The sequence below is a fragment of the Rhipicephalus microplus genome, chromosome 1 (genome assembly GCF_043290135.1).
Source record: "Rhipicephalus microplus isolate Deutch F79 chromosome 1, USDA_Rmic, whole genome shotgun sequence".
Classification (NCBI taxonomy): domain Eukaryota; kingdom Metazoa; phylum Arthropoda; class Arachnida; order Ixodida; family Ixodidae; genus Rhipicephalus; species Rhipicephalus microplus.
This window is the reverse complement of record NC_134700.1, coordinates 87,725,053-87,750,606: the sequence shown is the minus strand read 5'-3', so window position 1 is coordinate 87,750,606 and position 25,554 is coordinate 87,725,053. Positions and strand designations below refer to the sequence as shown.

General features: G+C 44.6%; 1 protein-coding gene across 2 annotated transcripts in view; it reads right to left on the bottom strand.

Moving 5' to 3' along the window:
• Positions 1 to 552: 552 nt before the first annotated feature.
• LOC119178592 (uncharacterized) overlaps positions 553 to 25,554 on the bottom strand; it is a 258,411-nt gene continuing 233,409 nt past the window's right edge. For both annotated transcript variants that reach the window (XR_012888960.1, XM_075883826.1), the window contains one exon: positions 553 to 726. Coding sequence is in view for 1 of the 2 variants with exons in the window: in XM_075883826.1 (XP_075739941.1) it covers positions 575 to 726 (152 nt within the window). In the remaining variant the exon portion in view is untranslated. The remainder of the gene's footprint in view (positions 727 to 25,554) is intronic.

Here is a 25,554-nt window from a genome sequence, read left to right as displayed (position 1 = left end):
ACAAACAAATTAGGTTTTCCATTTCCTGTTCATTAGGCGCTATCTCTTGGTTGCCATCGGCAGTTCTATGCGCCACCGCTGCTAATCTTGCGTACCATTGTCAAGGCTACAGTTTCCCTTCATTAAATTGGTTCTTTATTCTATGAAGTGGTCATCAGGCGTGGGGTGTTTGGCGCCAACGGCTCTCACATGCGTAGGGTCCACGGTGGACAGCACCTCGGGTCGTTTGTCGTGGGCCCTCGTGGTAAGTCGAGCGTTGGTAGCACTGCCATCGCGCTAGCTTCTGTTTGTCCTTTTGTTTGATTGAGTGTATTGTAATATGGTGTAACTATGTTTTATCACGCTGACCAACTAGTGATGTATCTTGATTCAGCTGACAATATAGTTCTTAAAGGTAATTGAATAAATGTGTGTTTGAGTCCAACCACGTCTGCTGTGTCCGTTCGTTCCAAGAACATGGCGCGTCATGTTTAGACCCCACAATGCAAAGTTGCGTCACTTAAGTACATCCCAGAAGGCAATGGGATCAAAACATTTCTGAGAAACTCAAGGTTCGTCATGAATTTTTATATATTTAGTCAAAGACGGTGCAGTTTTCCTTACTGTACAATATCTGTAGAGCAGGGCCACAAAAGTAATCAAAGAGGAAGTCACAGCATGTATAAGGCTGATCAGACCTATTGAAGTAGCTGCCTCTCACCCACAACTCACAGGCATGGAATGTATCTGCAAAACACAATTAAAATATCAGTGCTTGTACAGCGTAGTGAGGGTTAGTAATAAGGAAATATTATAAAAAATAGCACATGCACACATACTTCGTTAGGCAAACTCGTACTTTTTTTTTTCCGCGAGAAAAGCAACCTTCATGTCAGAGGGCGGGATGGGAAAGGAGTTATTATTCAGTTTCTCTCGCTTCAACTGAAAGAAACTGCGGGACTCACTTTAAATAAAATTAACTCATTCATTGAAGTCCCAGGAATGAAAATTCGCAGATCCCACGTACTGTGAGAATCACTGATATGCGAAGCACGAAAGAGGAAGGTTGATACGTCACATTAAAATGAGCACAAGGTTACATAAACTATGCCGTACATGACGTCCATGCTATGATTATCCTTTTTGGATGTGTTATTTACCTTCGTCGTCTATTCACGTCAGGCGATACCATATTTACGTTAGCTCCGCATATCTCATGACGTGATATGCGGAGCGAGCGAAACGGCCGTAAGCACACTATTAAAACATGTAGTCATGTTTTACATCACTGTGATTCGAGTGGCGAGCCTTACGTGAATGTTTGAAAAGTGCGCGAAAATAAAAGATGACCGAGTGTACGTATGGGTCGCATGAACAATGGCAACCACGTTGAGGAACGGTGCACGTGAGAGTGTGGAGTGCAAGAACTAAAACTATAAAGCAAACAAGAGCCGAGAGGTGGTCACTACGCCATTTTAAAAAAGCCAACCGGCACGAGACAAGTATGCCCCAGGGCAAGTCAAGCCTGGAGAGCAAGAGAGCTGGCAGTTTGAGGTGAACGAGGCAAGAAGAAGGCTGTAGCTGGGAGCTGAAGACGGGCAGTCGCGTGGTGGACCCGAGCCTTCTGGACTTAACGTGGCTTGGGCCTCCGCAAAGAGCGTTCTACGGATTGCGAGCTACCACGCCTTTGAGAGCACTGCCTGCAGATTCCGGTGTTGATGCTGCAACGGCAGTTGGGTCACAGGCCTAAGCCTTGCATCCTGCCGCCTCATCAGTCGAATCTGGGCCACCACAGGCACTGTTTTTTAGGTGAATCATGTATTACCAACTCGCCCAAGCAACCACGTTAGCCACCACAGGTGTCGCTGAGTGAGCCCCGTGCCATGGTCACCGCCAGCGAGCATCGGTACACGCCACCATTCAGACAGCAACGTTTTGGTTAGATAGAACTTACTCTCTTCCGCCGAATCACCGCGTCAGAACTGCATCATGTCTCTGTGACTTTCATCCAACATTTTCGGGACTTTAGACGTTTGTCTTTCTTCTAAAGCGAACTTCTAATGAAATACTCATTTTTAGTAGTTCTTGCTGAATTTTTGTTTTAGTTCCGGTGTAATTGTTTGGGTGTCGTTTGTTAAACGAACGGCATTATTCTTAATATTTAGGACTCTTCGAGGCTCGGCCCAGGAGAAAAAAATCTGCGAGAAGAACCTGCGTCACAATCGGGCGCCCGCAGCGACCGCACTAAGCCGTTGATTCCACATCTTCATTAATTGACACGGTCGAAATTATGTCGAATACGCGAGAGCTACTGGCCTTGGCGGATCGCATGACGATTGATGAGCAGACTTAAAGGAATGGAACGATGAGAAAGAGGCACGAGCCCGAGAGGAACGGGCTGCGGAACGCGAAGCTCGAAAGGAACGGTCAGAACGCGAGACGCAGGACAAGAAAGAGGAGCTTGAGCTTGAGACGTGCGAGAAAGAAAAACAGCTCAAACTGGAGACTCGCACACGGAAGGAGAAGCGAAACCTGCAACTGCTTCTTGTGGCGTTATCCACGGGTGGATTCAGAGTGACGCACGAATTCTGCGCTGGAGAACTGCACTCTAGCGGAGGTTAACAGAAGAGAATCTACCAATGAAACACACGTGCTCCCTATGGAGCACGTCCGGGACAGGGTCAGAGTAGAACGCAATGCGCGCGTCTCCATTCATGCTTTTGTGGGCAAGCTAGGCACCACGACGCTATGCTAGCAAAACGTGGGCTCCGTCACGAGGCGCAGCTGACGCGACTGGAGTTCGTTAGCGCGGTTTAAGTTCACACCGTTTCAAGGCACAGGGCGCTTGAGACTTCCGGTCGAATTTGCCAATTTTCGCGGACTTGAAAAAGTTGCTTCATAGAGTGGATATTGCAACGTAGGTGCTCCAGGTCTGCCAGTAGAACATATAGAAAGCACTCTTTATCCGCCAATGGAATAGATTTGCTTCGCTCGGAGCAGAAGAAAGTATTACTGGAAATGCTCCAAATCAGCCAATAGATGACACTATAAGACTTGCCAAAGCTTAGAGTGACCGTGAGGCAAGAACTGTTGACTCGGCACCAGACTCAGCACAACAAAAGATTGTTTCATGCAGCGTGAATCCTCATAATTTGATACTGGAATTCAATGATGGCCGGGAAAACTTGGACGCCTATTTAAAGAGGTTCGAGAGAATCACCGTCGGTGAAGAATGGCCTAAGGACCAATGGGCCACGGCTTTAAGTTTGCGCTTTAGCGGGGTGGCCTTAAAGGTGTTTGAAAGACTTTACCCGGATGATTATTTCGATTATAAGGCAAAGTTGGTGTTACTCCAGCGTTCCCGTTTTACGGCAGAAGGCTGTCGGGGAAAATGCTGACAAAAAATTCACAGGGCGCTAAAACGGTCAAACAGCACGCAACTAGACTACTGAGTTTTTCAATCGTTGGGTGGAAATGTAGAAGACTGAAGATGAATATTTGGCTCTTTGTAGCGTGATAGTTACGGAAAAGTTTTTTAGCAACTGTCACCACCGCTTGGCATTTTTTTGCGGGAAGAGAACCACATCGAGCTAGATAACATGACCAAGGCCGCAGACAACTTTTAGAAGCTCAGAGGCAACCCAGCGTACCAGTTTTCCGAGAGAAATTGAAGGGTAAAAGCAATACAAAATAAAGCGGTATTTACTCTGAGAGAGGAGCAGGGCGCTGCTTTGTATGTGACAAAATGGGTCACAGGGCATCGGAATGACGATCAAGGCCAAAACAACCTTTCGGCAGATATTGTCACGAGACAGGGCGTGATTCCAAAACTTTCGAGAAGAATGGCCCAGCTTAGATGAAGGTGGAAATTAATTCACCCTATTGTTCTCGTACTTCTATTGTCAAATGCACGACGAACCCACCCTACACAATATCATCGGAAATGCACCATGTTTACGGAAGTCATCGACCCCAATAACAAGTTGGAGGAAACGATTCTGGTAAAGGCCTACCCCAACTATATCGCAAGTAGGTTAGGAGCAGAGAGAGAACATGGTTTACTGAAGTCTGCGTAGGAGCAAAGAGAAAAGATGGGTTACTGAAGTCTTCGGTGGTTGGTACAAAGAGCCGAGATCAATGGCCAATCTCATCCAAGATTAATTTACACACCTTGAAGTCGACCCGTAAGGATGTTAGTGCCACCCAAAAAAGGACAAGATCCTAGATTCTTGCAGAAACGAAGTATGCCAAGGGCTACAGGGAAGATGAGAGTGACAATCGTTCGAGAAAGAAAACGTACTGTTGTACCGCTATTGTCACCTACCGTCTGGTAAAGTGATCGCATAAGTAGTAGTGCCCCGAATATTGCGTAGCCAAGTGCTTACTTTGGCGCACGAAAGCATGATGTTGGGGCATCAAGGAATGAATAAAACGATTGATCATGTACTACAAATATTTTACTGGTGAGGAGTTCAAGAGGCAGTGAGAAGATACGGGTGCTCTTGTGACGCATACCAACGAACCTACCCCAAGAGCAAAGTTGGCAAGGCACCGCTAGGTCGAATGTCTTTAATAGACACTCCATTCGAAAGAGTGGCAGTGGATATTATCAGTCAATGGAAGCCAATATATCATATAGGTAACCGATACATACTAACACTAGTGGTCTTCGCCACTCAATACACAGATGCAATAGTCCTGCCATCCATCGATTAGGCCACAGTAGCCAAGAAACTGGTAGAGATGTTTTCTCGAAGCGGGTTCCCGCGCGAAGTACAGTGTGATCGGCCATCATGCTTCACATCGGAGTTAATAAGAGAGGTAAATGACTTGTTAGAGATCCAGCATCTCAGCGCCACATCCTATCATACCATGCATAATGTTTTAGTAGAGAGACTTAATGGCACACTAAAGTAAATGTTACGTAAACTGTGCCAAGAAAACCCAAGTTATGGGACTGGCTATTAGCGCCCCTCCTGTTTGCATATCGAGAATTCCTGCTGGCGAGCTTGGGATTTTCGGCTTTCGAGCTGATCGACGGTGCAAATGTTCGAGGACTTCTCATTCTGCTTAGGGAGTTATGGACCGGATCAAATCAAAACGATGAGGTTAAGACAACATATGGATATGTTCTGGATAGAGATTGCCTGGGGAAAGCATTACAGTTGAATCAGGAGAACATGTCACTAGCTAAAAAAAAACGAAAAGAAATACTATCAGATGCGTCGGCTAAAAGTTGGAGACCGCGCCGTCATACTGCTTCCCACGACAGAAAACATGCTTCTATCTCATTGGAAGGGACCTTTTATGATCACAGAAAAAAAGGGCAACTTTAACTACTGGCTCGATATGGAACATATGACCAAGCTGTTCCATATAAATATGTTAAAATGCTACGAAGAGCGTCTTCCACAAATATTGCCCCCCTCAGCATCTTTGATTGCAGTGAAGAGGAGGGGATAGACCTGCCTGTGCCCACCTTTAAAGATACTGAATAATTTGGTACTGAAGCAATCAAGCTTGGTACTAGCCATGGATTGTGTAAAAAAAAAGAAACTTATGAGCTTTCAGCCACTCAAAAAGACATTATTTTTGAAGTCTCCGGCAAGACAAACTTGTTATAGCGCCGTTTTCAGCTGACAACATCAGACTCTATCAAGATTCCACAATATCCGTTACTTTTCGCTATAAAAGAGATATTGCGAAAGAAGTCCGAGAAATGAGGCGACTCGAAATGGTTGAAAGGTCCGACTCACCTTGCAACTAACTTTTGATGCTGGTGAAGAAGCCCGATAAGGGTTATCGTATTTGCATCGACTTTCATCGCGTGAATGATGTGTTGGTCGCTGACGCAGAACCTATTCCGAGAACAAATACGTTGTTTGCAGAGATTGGCACCGGAAAATTTTTCTTCAAGTTTGACCTTACAAAAGACTCTTGGCAGCTGCCCTTAGACAACGAGTCACGGCTAAAGTGGCATTCTACACCGAATCCAGGGACTGTGATTTTCTGTATATGCCTTTCACCATCAAAACAACGTTCACAGTGTTTACTTGACTAATGAGACGTGTGCTTCAGAACATCCAAAACGTTGTTCATTGCATCAATGATAATCTCGTCACTACGACAACCTGGAAGGAACACATGAAGACTTTGAATGACCTGCTGAATAGAATTCGAGGGGCTGGACTTACAATTAAGCCCCAGAAATTGGTGATTTGAGTGATATTGGTTGTGTTTCTGGGTCAATAACTAGAAGATGGAACAATTCAGCAAGTAGAGGACACGATTACAAAAATCGTCAAAGCCCCATTGCCCATTGCGAAGAAATAACTACGTTCGTTTCTTGACTTGGCAGGCTACTATAGTGATCTAAACCTTCACTACGCTGAGGAGACATTGCCTCTGACAGAAATAAGAAAGGAAAAGGAGAGTAACAAGATCAATTAGAATATTGAAGGACAGACAGCTTTCGAAACACTGAAGCACGCTCTGGCATCTGGACCCATTTTAAGGGCTCCGGATCTCAAACGTGAATTTGTACTTCGCAGTGGCGCCTCTGATTCTGGAATTGGTTCAATCCTTATTGGACAGCACGAGGGTGTTTTACACCCGGTAAAATACGCCAGTCGTCAGCTACTGCCTTGAGAACAGAACTACTCGATGATCTAGCGGGAGTGCCTCGCGTTGATTTGGGCAGTTGAAAAGTTCCACGTATTTTTGGGGGACATCTTTCACCATTCATACAGATCAAGAAACGTTACATTATTTATTTCGGGCCAAACACATCAACAGCCGAGTTCTGTGGTGGAGTTTAGTGTTGCAGGAGTACAGCTTTCCCATAGAACATATAGAAGGATCCGAGAATGTTGGGGCCGACTACGTGGGTAGCTTGCAGTGTATGCGCTTTGTGTGTTGCTGTTAAAATATGTCGCTTGTACGGGAGAGTGTTACTGGAGATATATATTTCTGTATTGGCACTGTTTGTTGTTGCCCAAACATTATTCTGTTGTTGTTGGTTGAACGCTACATGTTGTGGGCTCAGTGTTTCCATGTGAGACATGTCAAAGACAAAAAAGTGTGGTGATTACAGGTGACAGCTTGTGTGTTGTGCGTCGAGCGAAAACTTTTCTACCGGAAAAACTTTTTCTTAGAGAGGACATTGTGATGCGAGTGGTGCGCGTTACGCGAATGTTTGAAAAGTGCGCGAAAATAAAAGATGACCGAGTGGACGTGCCGGGTCGCCTGAACAATAAATGACGGCTTCAGGGACCTGTGCGCGTGAGAGCGCGGAGTGCAAAAATTAAAATTATAAAGCAAACAAGATGCAATATATGGTCACTATGCCATTATAAAAAGCCAATAGGGGTGATACAAGTATGCCCCAGGGCAAGCCAAGCTTTAAACGCAAGAGAGCTGGCAGTTCAAGCCGAACGAGGCAATAAGAAGGCTGTAGCTGGGAGCTGAAGACGGGCAGTCGGGTGATGGACCCGAGCCTTCTGAACTTCGCCCGGTTTGGGCTCCACGCAGCACCTTCAGGGATTGCGAGCTGCTACTTCTCTATGCTTCCACGGCGTTCGAGATCAAAGCCTGCATGTTCCGGTGTGGGTGCAGAAACGGAAATTGGGTCACGTGCCTGAGCCTTGCATCCAGCCGCCTCATCGCACGCATCTGGGCCACCACAAGCGTCAACGAGCGAGCCCCGTTCTATAGTCACCGCCAGCGAGCATCGGTACACGCCACCATTCAGGCAGCAACGTTTTGTTTAAATGCAACACATTTTGTTGCCTGTTCCACGGAATCACCACGTGAGAACTGTATCGTGTAACTATGACTTTCAGTCAACATTTTCGGGACTTCAGACATTTGTTTTCTTTAGAAAGCTAACTTTTTGTCAAATATTCGTTTTGTGTAGTTTCTGATCAATTTTCGCTTCAGTTCTCGAGTGAATATTTTGGTGTTGTTTGTTAAACGAACGGCTTTGTCCTTATTGATTAAGACTCCCCGAGGCTCTGGTCAGGTGAAAAAACTCAGCAAGAAGAATCTGCATCACCACCACACGCATGTCATGATTATCATGCTTGGGCCTGTCATTTACCTTCGCCTTCTATTCACGTCTTGTGATACGAAATTTGGTATACGGAGCTAGCGAAACGGCCGTGAACACGCTATAAGCGTGGAATGTAGTCATTTTTTAGATGAAACGCATATCATGATTATCATGTTTCAACATGTTATTTACCTTCGTCCTCTACTAACGTCACATAATACGAAATCTTGTGTATGTGGAACTAGTGAAACGACCGCGAGCACTTTATACGCGTAGCATTTAGTCATGTTTCATATGACACACATATTATGATTATCATGTTTGAACGTGACATTCACCTTAGTCGTCTATTCACGTCATCTGATACCAAATTTAATACAGTTAGAGCTAGCGAAACATCCGCGAGCTCGCTATGAGCATAGCAGGTAACCATGGTTTACATGACAGGCATAATATGATTATCATGCTTGGTCGTGCCATATACTTTCGTCATACATCGACGTCCCGTATTACCAAGTTTGGTATATGTGAAGCTAGCGAAGCGACCATGAGCGCACCATGAGTGTAGAGTGTAGTTATAACTAGTCATAACATGAAAATTGTGATATGCGTGTCATAATTTTCACGTTAGGGTATGTCACTTATGTTCACCGTGAAGTCATGTCAAGCCATACCAGTTTTGCAAAATGTGATTTGAATGAAACTCTAGCAGGAGCAGCAAGACCATGTTTCGTAAATCATGACATATATGTCATGATTTTCATCTTATGACTAGTCACTCATCATACAGTCATATATGCCATGCCAGTTTTGGTATAGACGCTATTGTAGAGACAACCAGGAAAGATAAAATTCGTATGCGGCTAAATAGATAGCTGATAGATAGGTAGATAGATAGACAGACAGATATTTAGATAGATAGATAGATAGATAGATAGATAGATAGATAGATAGATAGATGATAGATACGCTCTAAGTCACCGCGCTTCGCAAATAAATGCTTCGCATTCAAAAAAGTCTGCCAAAAACAGGAAACGGTGACAAAACGGGGCTGTGACTCCGGCAACTGTAGATGAGGCGTGTATGAATTACCTTCGAGTGCCACCGCAAGTATTTGAAGCAGCATTCCTTGCAACCTTAGAAGACAACTACGGCGTCAACAGCACTTAAGAGGAATGTATGGTACTGTTTACTCTTTTTAGGTTAATAATTGCGAGTGTTAACGTGATGATAAAATGAAATGTTTAGGCACCTCTACGTGTGTTTTCGTTGACATAGCCAAATAGATAGAAACAATTGAACAGTTCACTTTAAATAGCGCCTATTTATGTCCTTGAATGGAAAGATTTTTAGCGAAAGTTTGTGTGTTACTGCTTCGAATTCAGCAGTTCGCGAGTAGACTTTTTGTCTGGAGTCGCCATCAATAAGTGTGTGGGATGTCGGCTAGCCTTTTCACGCCCACATTTCCATAGTTTAGTTTCTGTTCGGAAGAATATGTACTTGCTAGTAATGCGTATTTTGATTCAGAGAAAGGCAACATTAAAACCGTTATTCCCTAACCTTTACAATTTGTGATGCTTTGCTAAAAGTAGTGTTTTTTAAGGTGATCTCGTCTGCTCCGCCATAGCTAGAGTTTCTTTCGTCTTAGACATTTTCTGGACAGACTGAATAACAGAAAACACAGCTGCACAACTTTTTGTACTTTATTACCAAGTCGATTTACAAGGTGTTGCTTTTATTTCGTAAAATGTGTATAAATTAGATGGCTCGAGGTCAAAAAAATGTGAAGAACGCTCATACTGGGCTGTTCACTGTACGAAAGGCAGTATAGTGAATCTTTATATATAAATATACATATATATATATATATATATATATATATATATATATATATATATATATATATATATATATATATATATATATATATATATATATATATATATATATATATATATATATATATATATACATGCAATTTGATAGAGAGCTTGCAAGCATTCCGCTGTTATTAATGACTGATTAGGACTTCCTTGAAAAAAAAACAATTTTTAATCAGAAAACCAATGATTGCGGTATTTACGAAGAGGGACATTGTACTCATTCTTTTAGCACGCCTGGCCAGTGGTCCAAGTGGCGTAGATTTCGTGCTACTCATGGCATCACCAAAAAAATGGCAGCATATCCACGGAGTGAATGATGGAGAGTGGGGCGAAGCATCCGTCCGTCCATTCGTTCTTGCTTCCGTCCGTCCATGCGTCCGTCTGTGTGACCGTCCGTGCGTCCATCCACCCGTCCATGCGTGCGTCTGTTCGTGAGTCCGCCCATCAATCATTGCGTCCGCCCCTGCGTTCGTCCATACATCCGCCCCTGCGTCTATCCATGCGTCCATCCGTGCGTCCGTCCATGCGTCTGTCTGTGTGTCCGTTCATCTATCTAGTCAACACTCCAAGTACAACCATCTCACATCTTTTCATCATATTGCTACGGTATGAGCCGGGTTGTAGCATGTGCCGGGTAGGTAGAAGAGGAAGACGATGTTGTCTGGCGCGGCCTGAGGACTCCATCTTTACCGCAACAGCCGAACTTCATCCTCACCCTGTAAATAAATCCACCTTTCTTTTAATTCAAACATAACCGTTTTGTGGTGGAGGCGCTGGGTAATCAACCAAGCAGCACGACGCTTCAAGCGCCTGATCTACGACGAATCCGCCATCTTGCTGGACTGCCCCCGTTACCACTGGCAGCTGAGATGTCTCACGGCGAAGAAGGAAACCAGATCCCCGCAGCTGTAGACCTTCCACCAGTCCCAGCAGTACCACTAGTACCAGGTTCCCGCGCGGCTGGTCCCTGGTTGTGTCAGGATCTGATAGTGCCTCGCACATTCGGTGGCGAATCTGGTGAGGACGTGGATGCCTGGCTCACACACTACAAACGGGTGAGAAAATATTACCAGTGGGACGCGGCGACCCAGCTGACCAATGTAGTATTTTTCTTAACGGACACAGCACTGGTGTGGTACGAAAACCACGAAGATGCCTTCACGTCATGGGACCGCTTCGTTTCCGAAATAAGAGCGTGCTTCGGAGATTCCGTAGCTAAGAGAAAGCAGGCGGAACAAACGTTATTGCAGAGAGCTCAGGTCCCTGGAGAAACGTGCACGACCTATGGTGAGGCGATCTTGAAGCTCTGCAAGATTGTCAACCCTTCTATGTCAGAAGAAGACAAAGTTGGCCACCTGTTGAAGGGCATTGCCGAGGACGTGTATCAGTTCCTCTTCAGCAAAGACAGCCTTGCTATGGTAACCGACGTCATAAGCCACTGTCGCACATTCGAGACCCTGAAGATGCGCCGTATCACCCCCAAGTTCGCTCGCCTACCGAATGTAACCACCGTGGCAAGTGTTCACAAATACACGCCGCTTGATCTCGCGTCGACAATACGCCAGATCGTTCGAGAAGAGCTCACTCGAAACGCTCGCCCGACGCCGTACGAAGCTACACCCGCACCGCCTCCCTTTCGCCCTCCCGTGTCAATTGCCGCAGCAGGCAACGATGCTTGCAATAACTACCCGCTGCCGAGGTACGAAGACTGCTTCAGTTACCCCCATTAGCCAACCAACACCTATTACGACCCGAACGAAGATGTACCCGTACCACCACTACGTCAGCGCAATGCCTTCCAGGAGTACAATGCATACTAACAAGCCCCTGTGTGCTACCGTTGCGATATCGCCGGGCATATAGCTCAGTTCTGTCGTTGACAGACAGAGCCGACATCCTGATATCGTTCCCCATCAGAGTTTTCGCCAGCGGGCACTGGTCACAACAACGGTCATTGGCCCGCCTATTCCAGGAGTACCTCATGGCGGGGAAATCACCGTGGCAGTTCTCCCGCTTCTTACCGTAGTTTGACGCCTCCATCTGGCCGACTGCATTGTTCCCCTTCGCCGGGACGACGCCTGTCATCACCGCCACTGCCGAGAAACTAGCCAGCGCGACCGATGGAGGTGAAGTCGCACAACAGGATTTGCCTCAGATGCCTCCGACAGTTATAATGTTCAAGAACAAGATACTTGTGGAAATAGATGGCTTTTGTACAAGTGCTTTGGTGGACGCTGGTGCTACGATATCAGTTATGAGTCTTCGTTTCAAAAGTCGCATTGGGCGCAAAATTATGTTTTCTTGGGGCGAATCAACAAGGTTTCGTGGTGTTAGTGGGGAGGTACTTCATCCTGTCGGAGTTTGTGCCGTCAATGTCTTATTGGCAGGAAATGTGTTCCCAAAAAGTTTCTTGTGCTGCAACGTTGTACCCACGATGTGATTCTCGGTCTTGACTTTCTCCAAATATGTGGCGCTTCCGTCGACTGTAGAAGTGGTGAACTTTCCGTCAGCGGTGACACCGTTTCTGCCCTCGTCGATGAGGCGCCGCAGGCCGCGAAGGACGCTCTGATTGTTTCCGATGAGCTGACAGTGCCGCCATGGTCAATGAGGTCCATTGCGGTGTTCGCCCAGAATGTGCCACATATTTTGACGCCATCGTTGAACTTGCCATTGTTCAATATGCTAAGAAAGGCATACTCGTCCCTCGTTGTTCGGTATCTGTTGACGAAGGAGCAACCTTTCTGTGGGCACTGAACTGTTCGCCAATGCCGGTTGTGCTCCCTCGAGGAATGAAACTTGGCGTCTACGATGATTCCACTGAAGGTTCTGTAGCGGTCGTTAATGACAATGAGAGCGAGAAAGGTACAGCCTCTGGCAAGTGCAGTTGCTCTTACGAGTCGCAGATCCTAGGCATGATTAGCGCCACTTTGCGGTCACACGAGTAGCAGACGTTACGCCATCTGTAGAGGTGACAAGCTTCTGTGTTTGACTTTTGCCAAGAGGAGAAGCCACTACCTTTACCATGTTCTCGCGCTCACCATAGGATTGACGCCAGCACTGCCCATCCGATCCGACAAAAGCCTTACCGAGTGTCGTCATCAGAATGAAAAGTTATTGCCGACCAGGTTCAGGAAATGCTGAAGAAAGGTGTTATTGACGAGTCTTGTAGCCCGAGGGCAGCACCGGGCATCTTGGTTAAGAGGAAAGATGGTGCCTGGCGGTTCTGCGTTGATTACAGAAGACTCAACGCCGTGACCAAAAAAAAATGTATAACCACTGCCTAGGATTGACGATGTTATTGACTGCTTACACTCGGCTTCATACTTTTCCTAAATAGACCTACAATCAGGATATTGGCAGATACTTATGCATCCTTCAGACAAGGAGAAGACCGCATTCGTGACGCCTGATGAACTGTACCATCAATTCAATGTGATGCCGTTTGGGCTTTGCAACGCCCCCGCCACTTTTGAAAGGTTTATGGACTCTGTCCTTTGTGGTCTTAAATGGGAGGTTTGCTTATGCTACCTGGATGACGTCGTCATTTTTGGGCGTACCTTCGAAGAGCCCAACGTCCGTTTAAGCCTTGTTTTAGGCTACGTCGGAAAGGCTGGCTTGATTTTGAACTCTAAGAAGTGCCGGTTTGGTGAACGACAAGCCTTAGTCCTCGGTCACCTAGTTGACAAAGATGGTGTCAGGCCGTATCTCCGCAAAATCGAAGCAGTCGGCACATTCAAACCACCCCAGACACTGAAGGAACTTCGTAGCTTCTTGGGCCTATGTTCTTACTTTCGCCACTTTGTGCCGCAATTCGTGGACGTAGTACACCCACTGACGAGCTTGTTGCGAAAAGACAGCCCATTCGAATGGACACCTGATTGTGATGCCGCATTTTCTGAACTGAAATTTCTACTAACATCTGAGCCTATTCTTCGTCATTTCGATCCTTCTGCTCCTACAGAAGTGCACAGTGACGCAAGTGGAATTTGCATCGGAGGTGTGCTTGTTCAGCACCTTGATAATGTAGAGCATGTTGTTGCTTATACGAGTCAATCTCTAAGGAACGCTGAAATGAATTATACGGTGACAGAGGAAGATTGTTTAGCGGCTGTATTCGCCACTCAGAAGTTTTGATGTTACATCTGCGGTCGTTCATTCACGATTGGCACAGACGATCATTCATTATGTTGGCTTGTTACCCTCTGAGACCCTTCTGGCCGCCTTGCTCGATGGGCTTTACGCCTTCAAGAATTTGACTTCAGCATTTCGTACAGAAGTGGATGACGTCATTCAGACGCTGACTGCCTTTCTCGCCTACCTATGACCACGATGGAGGACAGTGCAGATACCCTTGACATCTGTTTTGCTGCGGTCTCTCACACATTTCCTAACGCCAATATCTTCAAACGAAAACAATTGAATGATTTTTCTTTAGACCCTTTGTTCTTTGACGCTGAGAATCTCAAAGGCAGTGGTCGCTCCCGCATTCGTTATGGACTGTTGTGCAAAACGAATTGCTCAGCAACCGGCGCACATTATTTACTGGTTGTACCTTAAAGTCTTCGATGCGACGTTCTGCGTACTATGCACGATGAGCCAACGTCAGGACACCTTGGGTTCATTCGCACCCTGCATCAAGTGCATCAGTGTATTTACTGGCCCCGAATGCGAGATTTTACGAAACAATACGTTTCGAGCTGCGAGAATCGCCAGCACCACAAACGACCTAACAGTGCACCGCACGGATTTCTTCATGGCGTAGAACCACCTACTATGTCTTTAGAGCAAGTGGGCATCGACCTATTGGGCCCGTTTCCGCGATTTTAAAACAACCGCTGGATAATGGTGTACGTCGACCACCTTATCAGATACGCCGAAACCGCTGCGATACCATCTTCTACAGCTGATGGCGTCGCTGCCTCTTTGTTACGCTCCGTTGTTCTTCGCCATGGTCCACCTCAAGTAATCATCAGTGACCATGGTCGCCAATTCATCGCGGACGCTGTGGAAGAATTGCTTCACCTCTGCACTTCACAATTCAGACATTCGACCCCATACAATCGCCAGAGGAATGGCCTTGTAGAACGTACCAATCGAACACTTACTAACATGCTCGCAATGTACGTCGCGTCCAATCACAAAAACTGGGATGAGATCTAACCATTTATTACTTATGCATACAATACAGCGAAGCACGAGACCACGGACTTCACGCCCTTCTACCTGCTCTACGGTCGATCGCCACGCAGCTCCCTTGATACAATACTCCCATTTAAGCTCCATACCGATGAGTCCGTGGTCGAAACACGGACTCATCGGTATGGATGAGTCCATAGCAATATATTCCACATATAGAAAGAAGCCCGCCAAATTGCTCGCTTGCGCACACTGGCATCACAAGATCGCTCCAAGCAACAATACGATCAACGCCATGATGCCATTTCATTCCGCAAAGGTGAATTCGTGTGGTTGTGGACCCGCCAACGAAAACCTGGTTTATGTCAGAAGTTTTTACCACAGTACACAGGCCCCTACGTCATTATAGATCGCTTGACGGACTTGACGTACGTTGTGGCACGCTTGACGACACCTTCTCGTCAATCAAATTGAACGCAGTTGGTGTACGTGGCTCGCCTCAAGAAGTTTTATCCCTCCAGTGACATAAACTGGCCCAGCGGGCTTCGTCTGTGAACCAGGGATTTCTACCTAATGAGCCGGGTTGTAGTATGTGCTGTGTACGTAGAAGAGGAAGATGTAGTTGTCTGGTGCGGCCTGACGACTCCATCTTTACTGTGACTGCCGAACTTCATCCTCACCCTGTAAATAAATCCACCTATCTTTTAATTCAACCGTAACAATATATTCTGCATATAGAAAGAAGCACCGCCATCCAGCGGACATTACAAGGACTAAACGAGAGGTGGCACACGCACACTTTCTTACGGCTTGCGCTTCTGGTCTACTTCCCACCTTTAACCACCTCGAGGTGATGGTATATACAAGTTCACTGTATTCTTGGCACTGCGGCCCAACGCTCACTAAACCTTTCTAAAACGAAGGAGGTTACGCCTGGTGAGTATAACGTAGCAATCCTTTCTTGTCAGATGTTTCTCAATGCACATGCCAATGGCTGCTAATGGGAAATGAGAGACAGGAGAATTCGGCCTTACTTTCATACGGCTTGCGCTTCGTACCTACTTCCCACCTTTAACCACCTTGAGTTCATGGCATATACTACTTAACTGTGTTCATGGCACTGCGGCTCAACGCTCACTAAACCTTTCTAAAGCCAAGGTGATTACGCCCCGCGAGTATAACGTAGCAACCCTTTCTTATCAAATAGGGCTCAATGTACATGTCAATAGCTGTAAGGGGGAATGAAAGACAGGAGAATTCGGCTTCTAGTTAACGCGCACGCTACGAATTCTTTATTGTTCAACAACGCACAGGAGAATTCTCCAAGCGGCGCCACCTTGCAGGTCAAAACGTAAGACTGGTTACACAGTACGACTACGACTACGTCTACGAGGTACGAACGGGTGCCGAAATAAAGAGCTTTGCCCCTAAAAGTTCGCGATGAGGCAGCCTTTGCAAAGCTACGAGTAGTTGTTATGTGGTGCGTGAAAAAAAGTGTTGAAGTAAAGACGACTAGGACGAAGATGCCGTTCAGCCAGCGTAACACAGACAACGTACAAAAAAGTAGAGAGATGCCAGATTGTCTCGTGGTGCGAGAATCCTGGAAAATAAACACAAATAGACGTGCAGGAGCTCTGGGGGGCGGGGCAACGAAGAACCGCATAAGAAACAGCCAAGAAGAGTAATACTGACTGCTGTGAATGCTCTCGGTTCTTGTGCTGATGGCATTGAACGATAGACACAACTTCGTAAGCTTTCCGACAGTGTAACTTTCCTTCTGTGGCGCTGCGGTGTGCATACGGCATCCGTTCACCACCCGCAAGTTCGGGGACTAGATTTCCGATAAACTTTAGAGCCCCGTGGCAACGATTCCTGAACCTCACTTCGTGGACGCCTTTTCCTTCGGCAAGCTTTCCTTCGGCATACCTAATCAGTTAAGTTCTTTTCAAAAAACTGTATTTGATAAAAAAAATTTCGTCAGGTGTGTAGAAGCCATAGAATGGTCTTTATTAGAACTGCTTAGTGATCCTGAAGATGCTTTTAATTCTTTTTCATCTGCCGTCAAAAAGTGCTTAGACGATTCTACCAGCTTTGTCAAATGTCGCAAAAACTTTGCGGCCCCTCACAACCCATGGCTCACATCTGGCCTAATGGAGAGCTTGCGAAGGAAAGACAATTTATACAAAAAGTTAAAGAAACGGCCTTTCAATGCTGCCCTGTGATCGCGATATAAAAAGTACTGCAACCTACTTAACAAAGTCCTTGAAGAAGCTAAAAGAAATTATTATACACACAGGATACATAACGCTGGTAATAACAGCAAAGATCAATGGAAAACAATTAATTCATTTCTAAACAGATCAGTAAGTGAGCCAGCTATAACTGAATTACTGTCATCAGAGGGTGTTCTTAGAAATGCAGATGACATAGCGAACGCCTCCAACAAGTACTTCTGTGCTAACACTTCCCTCTTGCCTCATGATTACCAGCCAACAATTAGGAAATGTCTTCACTCTTTTTACCTCTTTCCAACAGGCCCAGATGAGTTGGTGGAAATAATTATTCACATGAAAATAACAAGTGCTGGTCTCGATAACATTCAGCCTATTCACCTGAAATGCATCTCTCACGTGATCTCGACCCCCTTAGCCTATATCATTAACCTTATGTTTAAAACTGGCATCTTCCCATCACAGCTTAAAAAGGCCAAGATAATTCCAGTCTTTAAAAAAGGTGATAGAACTTCCATTAGTAACTACCGACCTATTGCCATTCTTTCATCTTACAGTAAAATCATAGAGAAGTGTATTGAAAAACTATTATCTAAATATCTAAATAAGTTTCGTATTTTATCCACTCAACAATTTGGTTTTCGTGCAATCGATTCAACAGATTTCGCACTACTGTCCTTTACCGATTATAATAAACACGCGCTTGACTCTGGATGTTTTGCAGGAGTACTGTTGATTGACCTCTCTAAGGCATCTGACTCCATAGTTCATAACATACTATTAGGTAAACTCAGCTCAATAGGTGTCGTCGGTAGTGCGCAGGAGCTGATTAATAGCTACTTATCTAATAGACAGCAAGCTGTTTGTGTCTCAAACATCCTCTTCACTTTTAAATCTATTGACAAAGGTGTCCCGCAAGGATCCATACTGGGGCCGCTTTTATTCTTAATCTATATTAATGATCTAACCTCGGTTTCAACACACAGTCAACCTTTCTTGTACGCAGATGATACAACTATAGTTACTAAAGACAAGTCTATTGATGCGCTAACTAATAAATTGTCCTCTGACTTCTATAACATTCAGAACTGGTGCACAGCTAATGGTTTAACTATTAATACCAATAAAACACAGTTCATTGTCTTCCATTCTAGTCATAACCCTCTTTCACCTACACCCGCTATTACTATCAACGGCCACAGACATCTTAGTACTACTAAGTGCACATTCTTGAGAGTAGTTCTAGATGCTCATCTCAAGTACCATCATCACATTACACTTATAAGACAGAGGATTGCTCATGGATTCAGAACTTTAATAAAGCACGACCATTCTTCAATTTGCAGACTTTGCTTAAACTGTACTACGCCTTCATCCACAGTCATATCACGTACTGTATCACGTCAAGGGCGAATACCTATCCATCTCATATCCTTCCACTCCAACGTCTCCAAAACCAAGTCATTCGCATCCTAACATTCAGTTCACCGATCTCCTGCGCATCCCCACTTTTTCAGCAACATAATGTACTAACAGTGTGTAATTTATTTAAATACAAATTGGGGATTCTTGTATTTAAGTGTCTTAACGGTACCATAACAGTCAACGTTTTAGAGAAATTTCAATTGTTAAACTCTAATCCTACCAGGTTTGCCTCAAACAACATCTTTTTACTACCACATGCACGCACTAACTACGGCAAGCATACTACCATATTTGTAGCTATCCAATTTTGGAATTCAGTACCACTAAGCACTAAACAATTGTCATTAGCTGCTTTTAAAAAAGAACTTAAACATCTCATCTCGCAATCATAACTCATCTTCATTTTTCTATCGGCGTTCTCTTACATTTACAGCTATTACTGTGTGTGTTATTTTCACATTTATTACCCATGCACATTGGAGTTCTTTTAATAGCTGTATATGATTAATTAACGTCATTTCGTTCCCGATTCTACTGCCATTTTTATTGTATGTTTCGTTGTTTTCATAGTTATGCACAATTACTGAACATTGTTTTGTTATCATTTTTACTGGCATGTTTTGTTGCATGTTTGCGTTATTTTTGTTACTATCAATAATTACTTAAACGCTTTTTGTTGCCATTTTGTTGTACTTATCAACATGTCATTTTCTAACAGGAGGTCCCCTTTCAGCCTTCTGCTATGGGACCTCCTTCTGTATATACTACCTCAATGCGTGTATATTTTTTTGCGACAAATAAAAATAAATAAATAAAAAAGCTGAAGTGCGTACCCTTCATTCTCTGCGTGTAAGTAAACTGTGTGGTGTGGGGTACCAGATTTTAAATTATTGTGTACAACTTGTGCTATACTGTGTATAGCGTGAGTTGCTTGTGCATTAATAAATGTGTGTATTTGTGTGTGTGTGCTACCGAGAACGGGCACATACCAGGCTCAACTGCACAACCACCCAACAGGTGCGGTGGACACGCGAACATTAGTAGATATTGCAGAAGGAGTAGGTTTGCCAGTGGAACAGTTACAAGAGCGGATATCTGAAGAGAAAAAGTGTGAACATGATGAAAGGGCGTACGAGCGTGAAGCAGCTGAGAAGTGCAACCTGCTTCCTTTTGACTGCGGAAAAAATTGACCACCTATACACGATCTTCGCTGCAAGAGACGTCGAAAGACAACAGTCTTCTATCTGGAAGCACTGCGTAAGATATGGCGCCAGATGGCAGTACTGGTAGGTGGCAGCACGAGATAGTTTTAGTTAAAGACGCTGAATTTTTTAGTGAAGCGTAACAAATGCCTGCTTTTTCATTCATGGTGTCACATTGTCAGTGCAGCGTAATGAACACTTGTATCTTTAAAATTACGTATCTAGGCATTTTCTAAATAAAAAAACCGCACCTCCCCAAAAGGAATCGTGAGGAAATGCGAATGCATTTGGGTGAACCCGAAGAGTCTGCAATTAATTAACGAAAAGAGAGGAAAGTATGAACGTAAGTATTATTAGGAATTATTATCAGTGAAGTTGGAAAAGACTATGTGTACTTGGGACAGGTAATAACCTCGGAGCCGAACCACGAGAATGAAGTAACTAGAAGAATAAGAATGGGGTGAAGCACATTTGGAAATCATTTTGAAATTATGGCAGGTAGGTTGCCACTATCCCTCAAGAGGAAGGTATATAACAATTGTATCTTGCCGGTACTTGCCGGTAGAAAGCACAGGACCATGTTGACTGGCGGAACATGGGGGAGGCCTTTGTCCTGCAGAGGGTCAGGCTGATGAAGATGATGATGATCGGTGACTCACTTCAAGCGCATGCGTTCGGCATTACGCGCTCTTCACTTCGAAGCAGCGTCTTCTTCTCTAACTGATGATGACGTTGAAGCAACTGTAGTGACGCCAGCACCAGGGATAGGCGTAATGCTGGAGTTGCATTGCGTTACACTTAATCCTAGTGGTATCGTTGCTGCGAAAGATTAGACTTTACCGAATAACATCGCTATCAAGACACCAAAGCGCGCGCTCTCGGCATGATAATTATACGTCCGAGTGTAGAGAGAAGAGCGCCCGAGCTCTGTCTTTGCCAAGCGAGCTCTGCGATGCGAGCGTCCTCACCGGGAATGCTCCTCCTTTCCCTAACGATCCACTCCTTCGTGATGCGAGTGCCGTCACACGCCTGCGTGCTCCTCCTCTCCCTTACCTTCGCCGCTCACCACCTGCTCCGGTTGGTAGGCGCGGCGCAGCTGTTTATAGGGGCGAAGAGAAGCGCACACTGAGAGATCAGTGCGCACGCCGACCAGGGACGCACGACAACCCTCGACTAAGAAATGCATTCGCAATAAAGAAAAAGGATAGCTTCCAGATGGGAACCTTGGTGAGATGCGAAGCAGCAGCGTCGCGCATGAACGCCATCGGCGTTTTCGACTCGCGTATCATCGATGTCGTTGATCTTCCGCTGCTGACATTTGCGTTTGGTTTTATTGGCTCTCACCTCATCACTGTTGTAGGCACGAGATCTGCGTTCGCAATCGTGATTGGCTCTGCTAACCCTCGCAACGCCAGCGACGGGAGGGTCAGGTGAAAAACTTCAGCGCATGATGGTGGTGGTAGTGGTTAGAAGAGGAAGAAGGCAAACCGAAGGACTACTGTAGGTGTGATCAGCTCAAACATGCCCAAGATAGTACTCGAAGAAGTATGCCGTTAACAACAGGAGTTTTAAACCGACAAGCTGTATACCTCTTTTACAATATACCGGAACGAGCACCGTTGTGGTTAGCAAAAGCCTGGCAACTCGCAAATATTTTATAGGGAAGCAACGAGCCGTTGCTTTGTTGAATGGAAGTAGTTTTACCGAAAGCATCCGTTACAGTATCATCGTAATACTATAGTGGCAAAACTATGGCAACTGGCATGGACTACCCAATGTACAATCTCAGTATTGGCAACGCTCTCGAAATTTGTGATCCAGCCAATTAAAAGTGTTATTGTGGGACCCGTATATAATCAGAAATCACAGAAAGAATACTGATTTTTTAAGTGGAACGAGGGGCCAATACACAGACTCAGACTTGCCGACAGAAATGTGCACTACGGGAAGGAGTGAAGGAGCACTGTAAGTGAAATTGCCAATGGGTGCGTCACAAAGGTTCTTATTCCGCAAATTCAACACAAAGCAGAATTCGCATAAATCGTAAACGAAGAAATGCAAGTTGGTGAATCACCTTTCGCTTGCATACTGTCTTCTTCTATGCTGTGGTGTCATTTCACTAGAATTGTTAGTTGATTCAATAATACCTATTGCATTTCTGTCACGCATATTCCGGAAATAATACTGATTATTGTAGAGCATTACGAGAGGAGCTGTCATATGAGTAAGGTTTATAGCAAAACGCAACCGTTATCAGGAAAGCGTTTCGCTAGCACGATCACTGATACATAGCCAGGTTTCGCGTCTCATGGCGGGTGTCTCCTATATGTCCACCACAGTTAATGCAGTCAGTCAGCCCAATACATTGTGTTGCGGACTTGTTAATTTTTCTGTTTTTCTATGCGTGGTGTCTTTTTTACAAAAAAAGTTATTTCAACTGTGGGGTACTGTCGTGGGGTGCGTGCAAGTGGTGAAGTGAAGACGACAAAACAGAGATTTAGTTTAGCGCGCGCAAGGCGGTACATGCGCAACGGCTAGCACGCTACGTACGTTACAGCTGAGGCTGCTTTCTACAGTATTAGTTTAGCGTACGCAACAACGAAACCATGGAGTGCGCCTAAACGTCAACACCTTCGTCTTGGAGTGATACTTGGCACCACCTAATGACTAATCAATGAACTACAATAGCCAAGTGTAGTTGACACGAGTCAAGACATAAGAAGAGCCAGGATTTCGCGAGCAGCTCCGTCCGACTGCGGACGTTTCGGGTGGCATCCCCGTCAGCTCCCGCATTTTCACAGTGATAACAGTCCATTGCACGGTGTCTGCGAACGAATTTAAACTCCTCACGTAAACAAGGAGCTCTAAATCAAGGGCAGTCGTAAAATGCACGTGGAATTTACTCGCAGTGATGACCGCACAGCTGGTTGTGCTGCTGTTGGTCGCGGTCATCTTGGCTTTTGTGCTCTTACCAAGTAGAGGTCTCGCGAGAGCCACTGCTGAAGTACCCAATGGATGTAGCGTGTGCAACGCAAGAGACTAGATCTAGTGTACGCATCTCTCACGTGATCAAAGACACACATCTCTCTTACGTACAGCGCATGCGCAGCCGTGCTCCTTATCGGGCGATGCGTGCCCTAGGCTGTTGCGCGTGCTAAATTAAAACTTTCTAATGATGACACTGCTGTTCACACCTCCGTAACTACAGTACACTCTACCGCAACATTGACAACGAAAAAATATTTACAGCATATTCATGGAGTGAAAAAAGAGTGGGGTGAAGGGTCGGAGGGTTTTATTAGTAAACCGTGAATACTCTGTCTGTCAGTCTGTCTGTCTGTCTGTCTGTCTGTCTGTCTGTCTGTCTGTCTGTCTGTCTGTCTGTCTGTCTGTCTGTGTGTCTGTCTGTGTGTCTGTCTGTCTGTCTGTCCACCCGCCAATCCGCACGTGCTGATTAAGTCTTAGAACTAAGCGGTAACGTATATTAGGAGATACATGCATGTACAGACGCATGGCTATAGAAGCTTCGCCCTTGCAAACCAACAAAAGAGACGCCAGAAAAGCTTGTGGGATGAAAATGTTGGAAAAAATAAATAAGTAACGTGCAGAAGCAGTGCGTGGGCGGAAAGAGAAGACAACGGCGTAAGAGAGGAGAAACTTTGCACTCGAAATGAATAAGAGTCGATATATTATGCATGTACTAACTGTTCATTTCGTATAGGAAGCACACTAGCTCTTAGGTATGGAAGGTAGTGACGTGCAGGTTAGCTAAATTTACTTGCTAGATAGTTAATAGTGCTGTGACAAACGGTTAGTTCATTGCTAAATATTTGTAACCACACTAGTAACTTAGTAAGTTTATTAGCTCTTGTTTACTACAATTGGTCAAATAGAGTTTTACGCTTATTTTGTTATATGTGTGTGTGCGTTGTCATATGGAGTCGTATATATTACGGAATCAGAGGATAATAAAATTGGCTGAACCTACAAATAGTGTAAATTGATGACATGCGAAGCACGGATGAGAAAGGTTGAGATTTCACATTAAAATCAGCACAACTTTATGAGGTGGACGTAAATTATTCCGCACATGACTGCCATGTCATCATTATCATGGTTGCGCATGACGTTTGCGTTCATCACGCATTCACGTCACGTAAAACCAAATTTAATATATGTGAAAATATAGCAAAACGGCCGAAAGCGCACTATGAGAGCAGCAAGTAGTCATGTAGGACATGACACGCCTGTCTTGATTATGATGTTTGGACGTATCATTTATTTTCGTCTTCCCTTGACTTCGCGTATTACTAAATTTGTTATATGCGAAGCTAGCGAAACGGCCGCGAGCGCACTATGACCATAGCATGTAGTCATAATTTACATGACACGCATAGCAGGTACGAGTATATTGTTCGGATGTCTCGTTTATCTTCGTCATTCATTCACATCACGTAACACCAAACTTCGTATATGGGATGCTAGGGAAATGGCTTCGAGCGCGACTTGAGCGTGGTAAATAGTCATGTTTTTTCATGGAACGCACTTCACAATTATCGCGTTTGCACCAGTCATATACCTTCGTCTTCCATTCACGTCACGTAACACCAAATTTGGTATGTCTGAAGCTCCCGAAAAGACCACGAGCGCACTATGAGTGTAACATGTAGCCATGTTTTACATGACACGCATGCCATGGTAACGTTGTTTGGACGGTTCATTTACCTTCGTTGTCCATTCGTGTCACGTGATAAGATACTTTGTATTTGTGAAGCCAGCGAAATGAACACGAACGTGCTTTGGCCGTAGCATGCAGTCATCTTTGACATGACAGGCATATCATGATTATCATGTTTAGACGTGTCGTTTATCTTCTTCATTCATTCTTCACGTAATACCAAATTTCGTTTGTTTGAAGCGAGCGGAAAGGCTGTGAGCACATCATGAGTGTGGTATAAAGTCATGTTCTTACAAGAAACGCCTATCATATTATCATATTTGCACCAGTAGCATGCTATCGTCATTCTTACTCGTCAAGTAACACCAAATTTCGTTTATGTAAAGCTAGTGAAACGGCCGCGATTGCATTATAAGCATTGCAAGTAGTCATGTTTTACAAGACAGGCATTTCAATATTATTTTGTTTGTACATGTCATTTACCTTCATCGCCCGTTCACGCACCGTATTACCATATTAGGTACATGTTAAGCTAGCAAAACGTCCACGAGCGCGCTTTGATCGTATATATATATATATATATATATATATATATATATATATATATATATATATATATATATATATATATATATATATATATATATATATATATATATATATATATATATATATATATATATATATATAGGAGTTACTTGACATGCATGTCTCAATTATCATACTTGGACGTGTCATTTATCTTCGTCGTTTATTCACGTCACGTGATATGAATTTTCGTTTATGTGAAGCTAGCGTAATGGCGGCGAGCACATCATTAACGTGGTTTGCAAGCATGTTATTGCTTGACACGCATGTTATGATTGTCATGTTAGCACCAATCATATACCTTTGACATCCATTCACGTGACGTAATATCTGATTTGGTATATGTGACGCTAGTGAAATGACCCCGAGCGCACCATGAGCT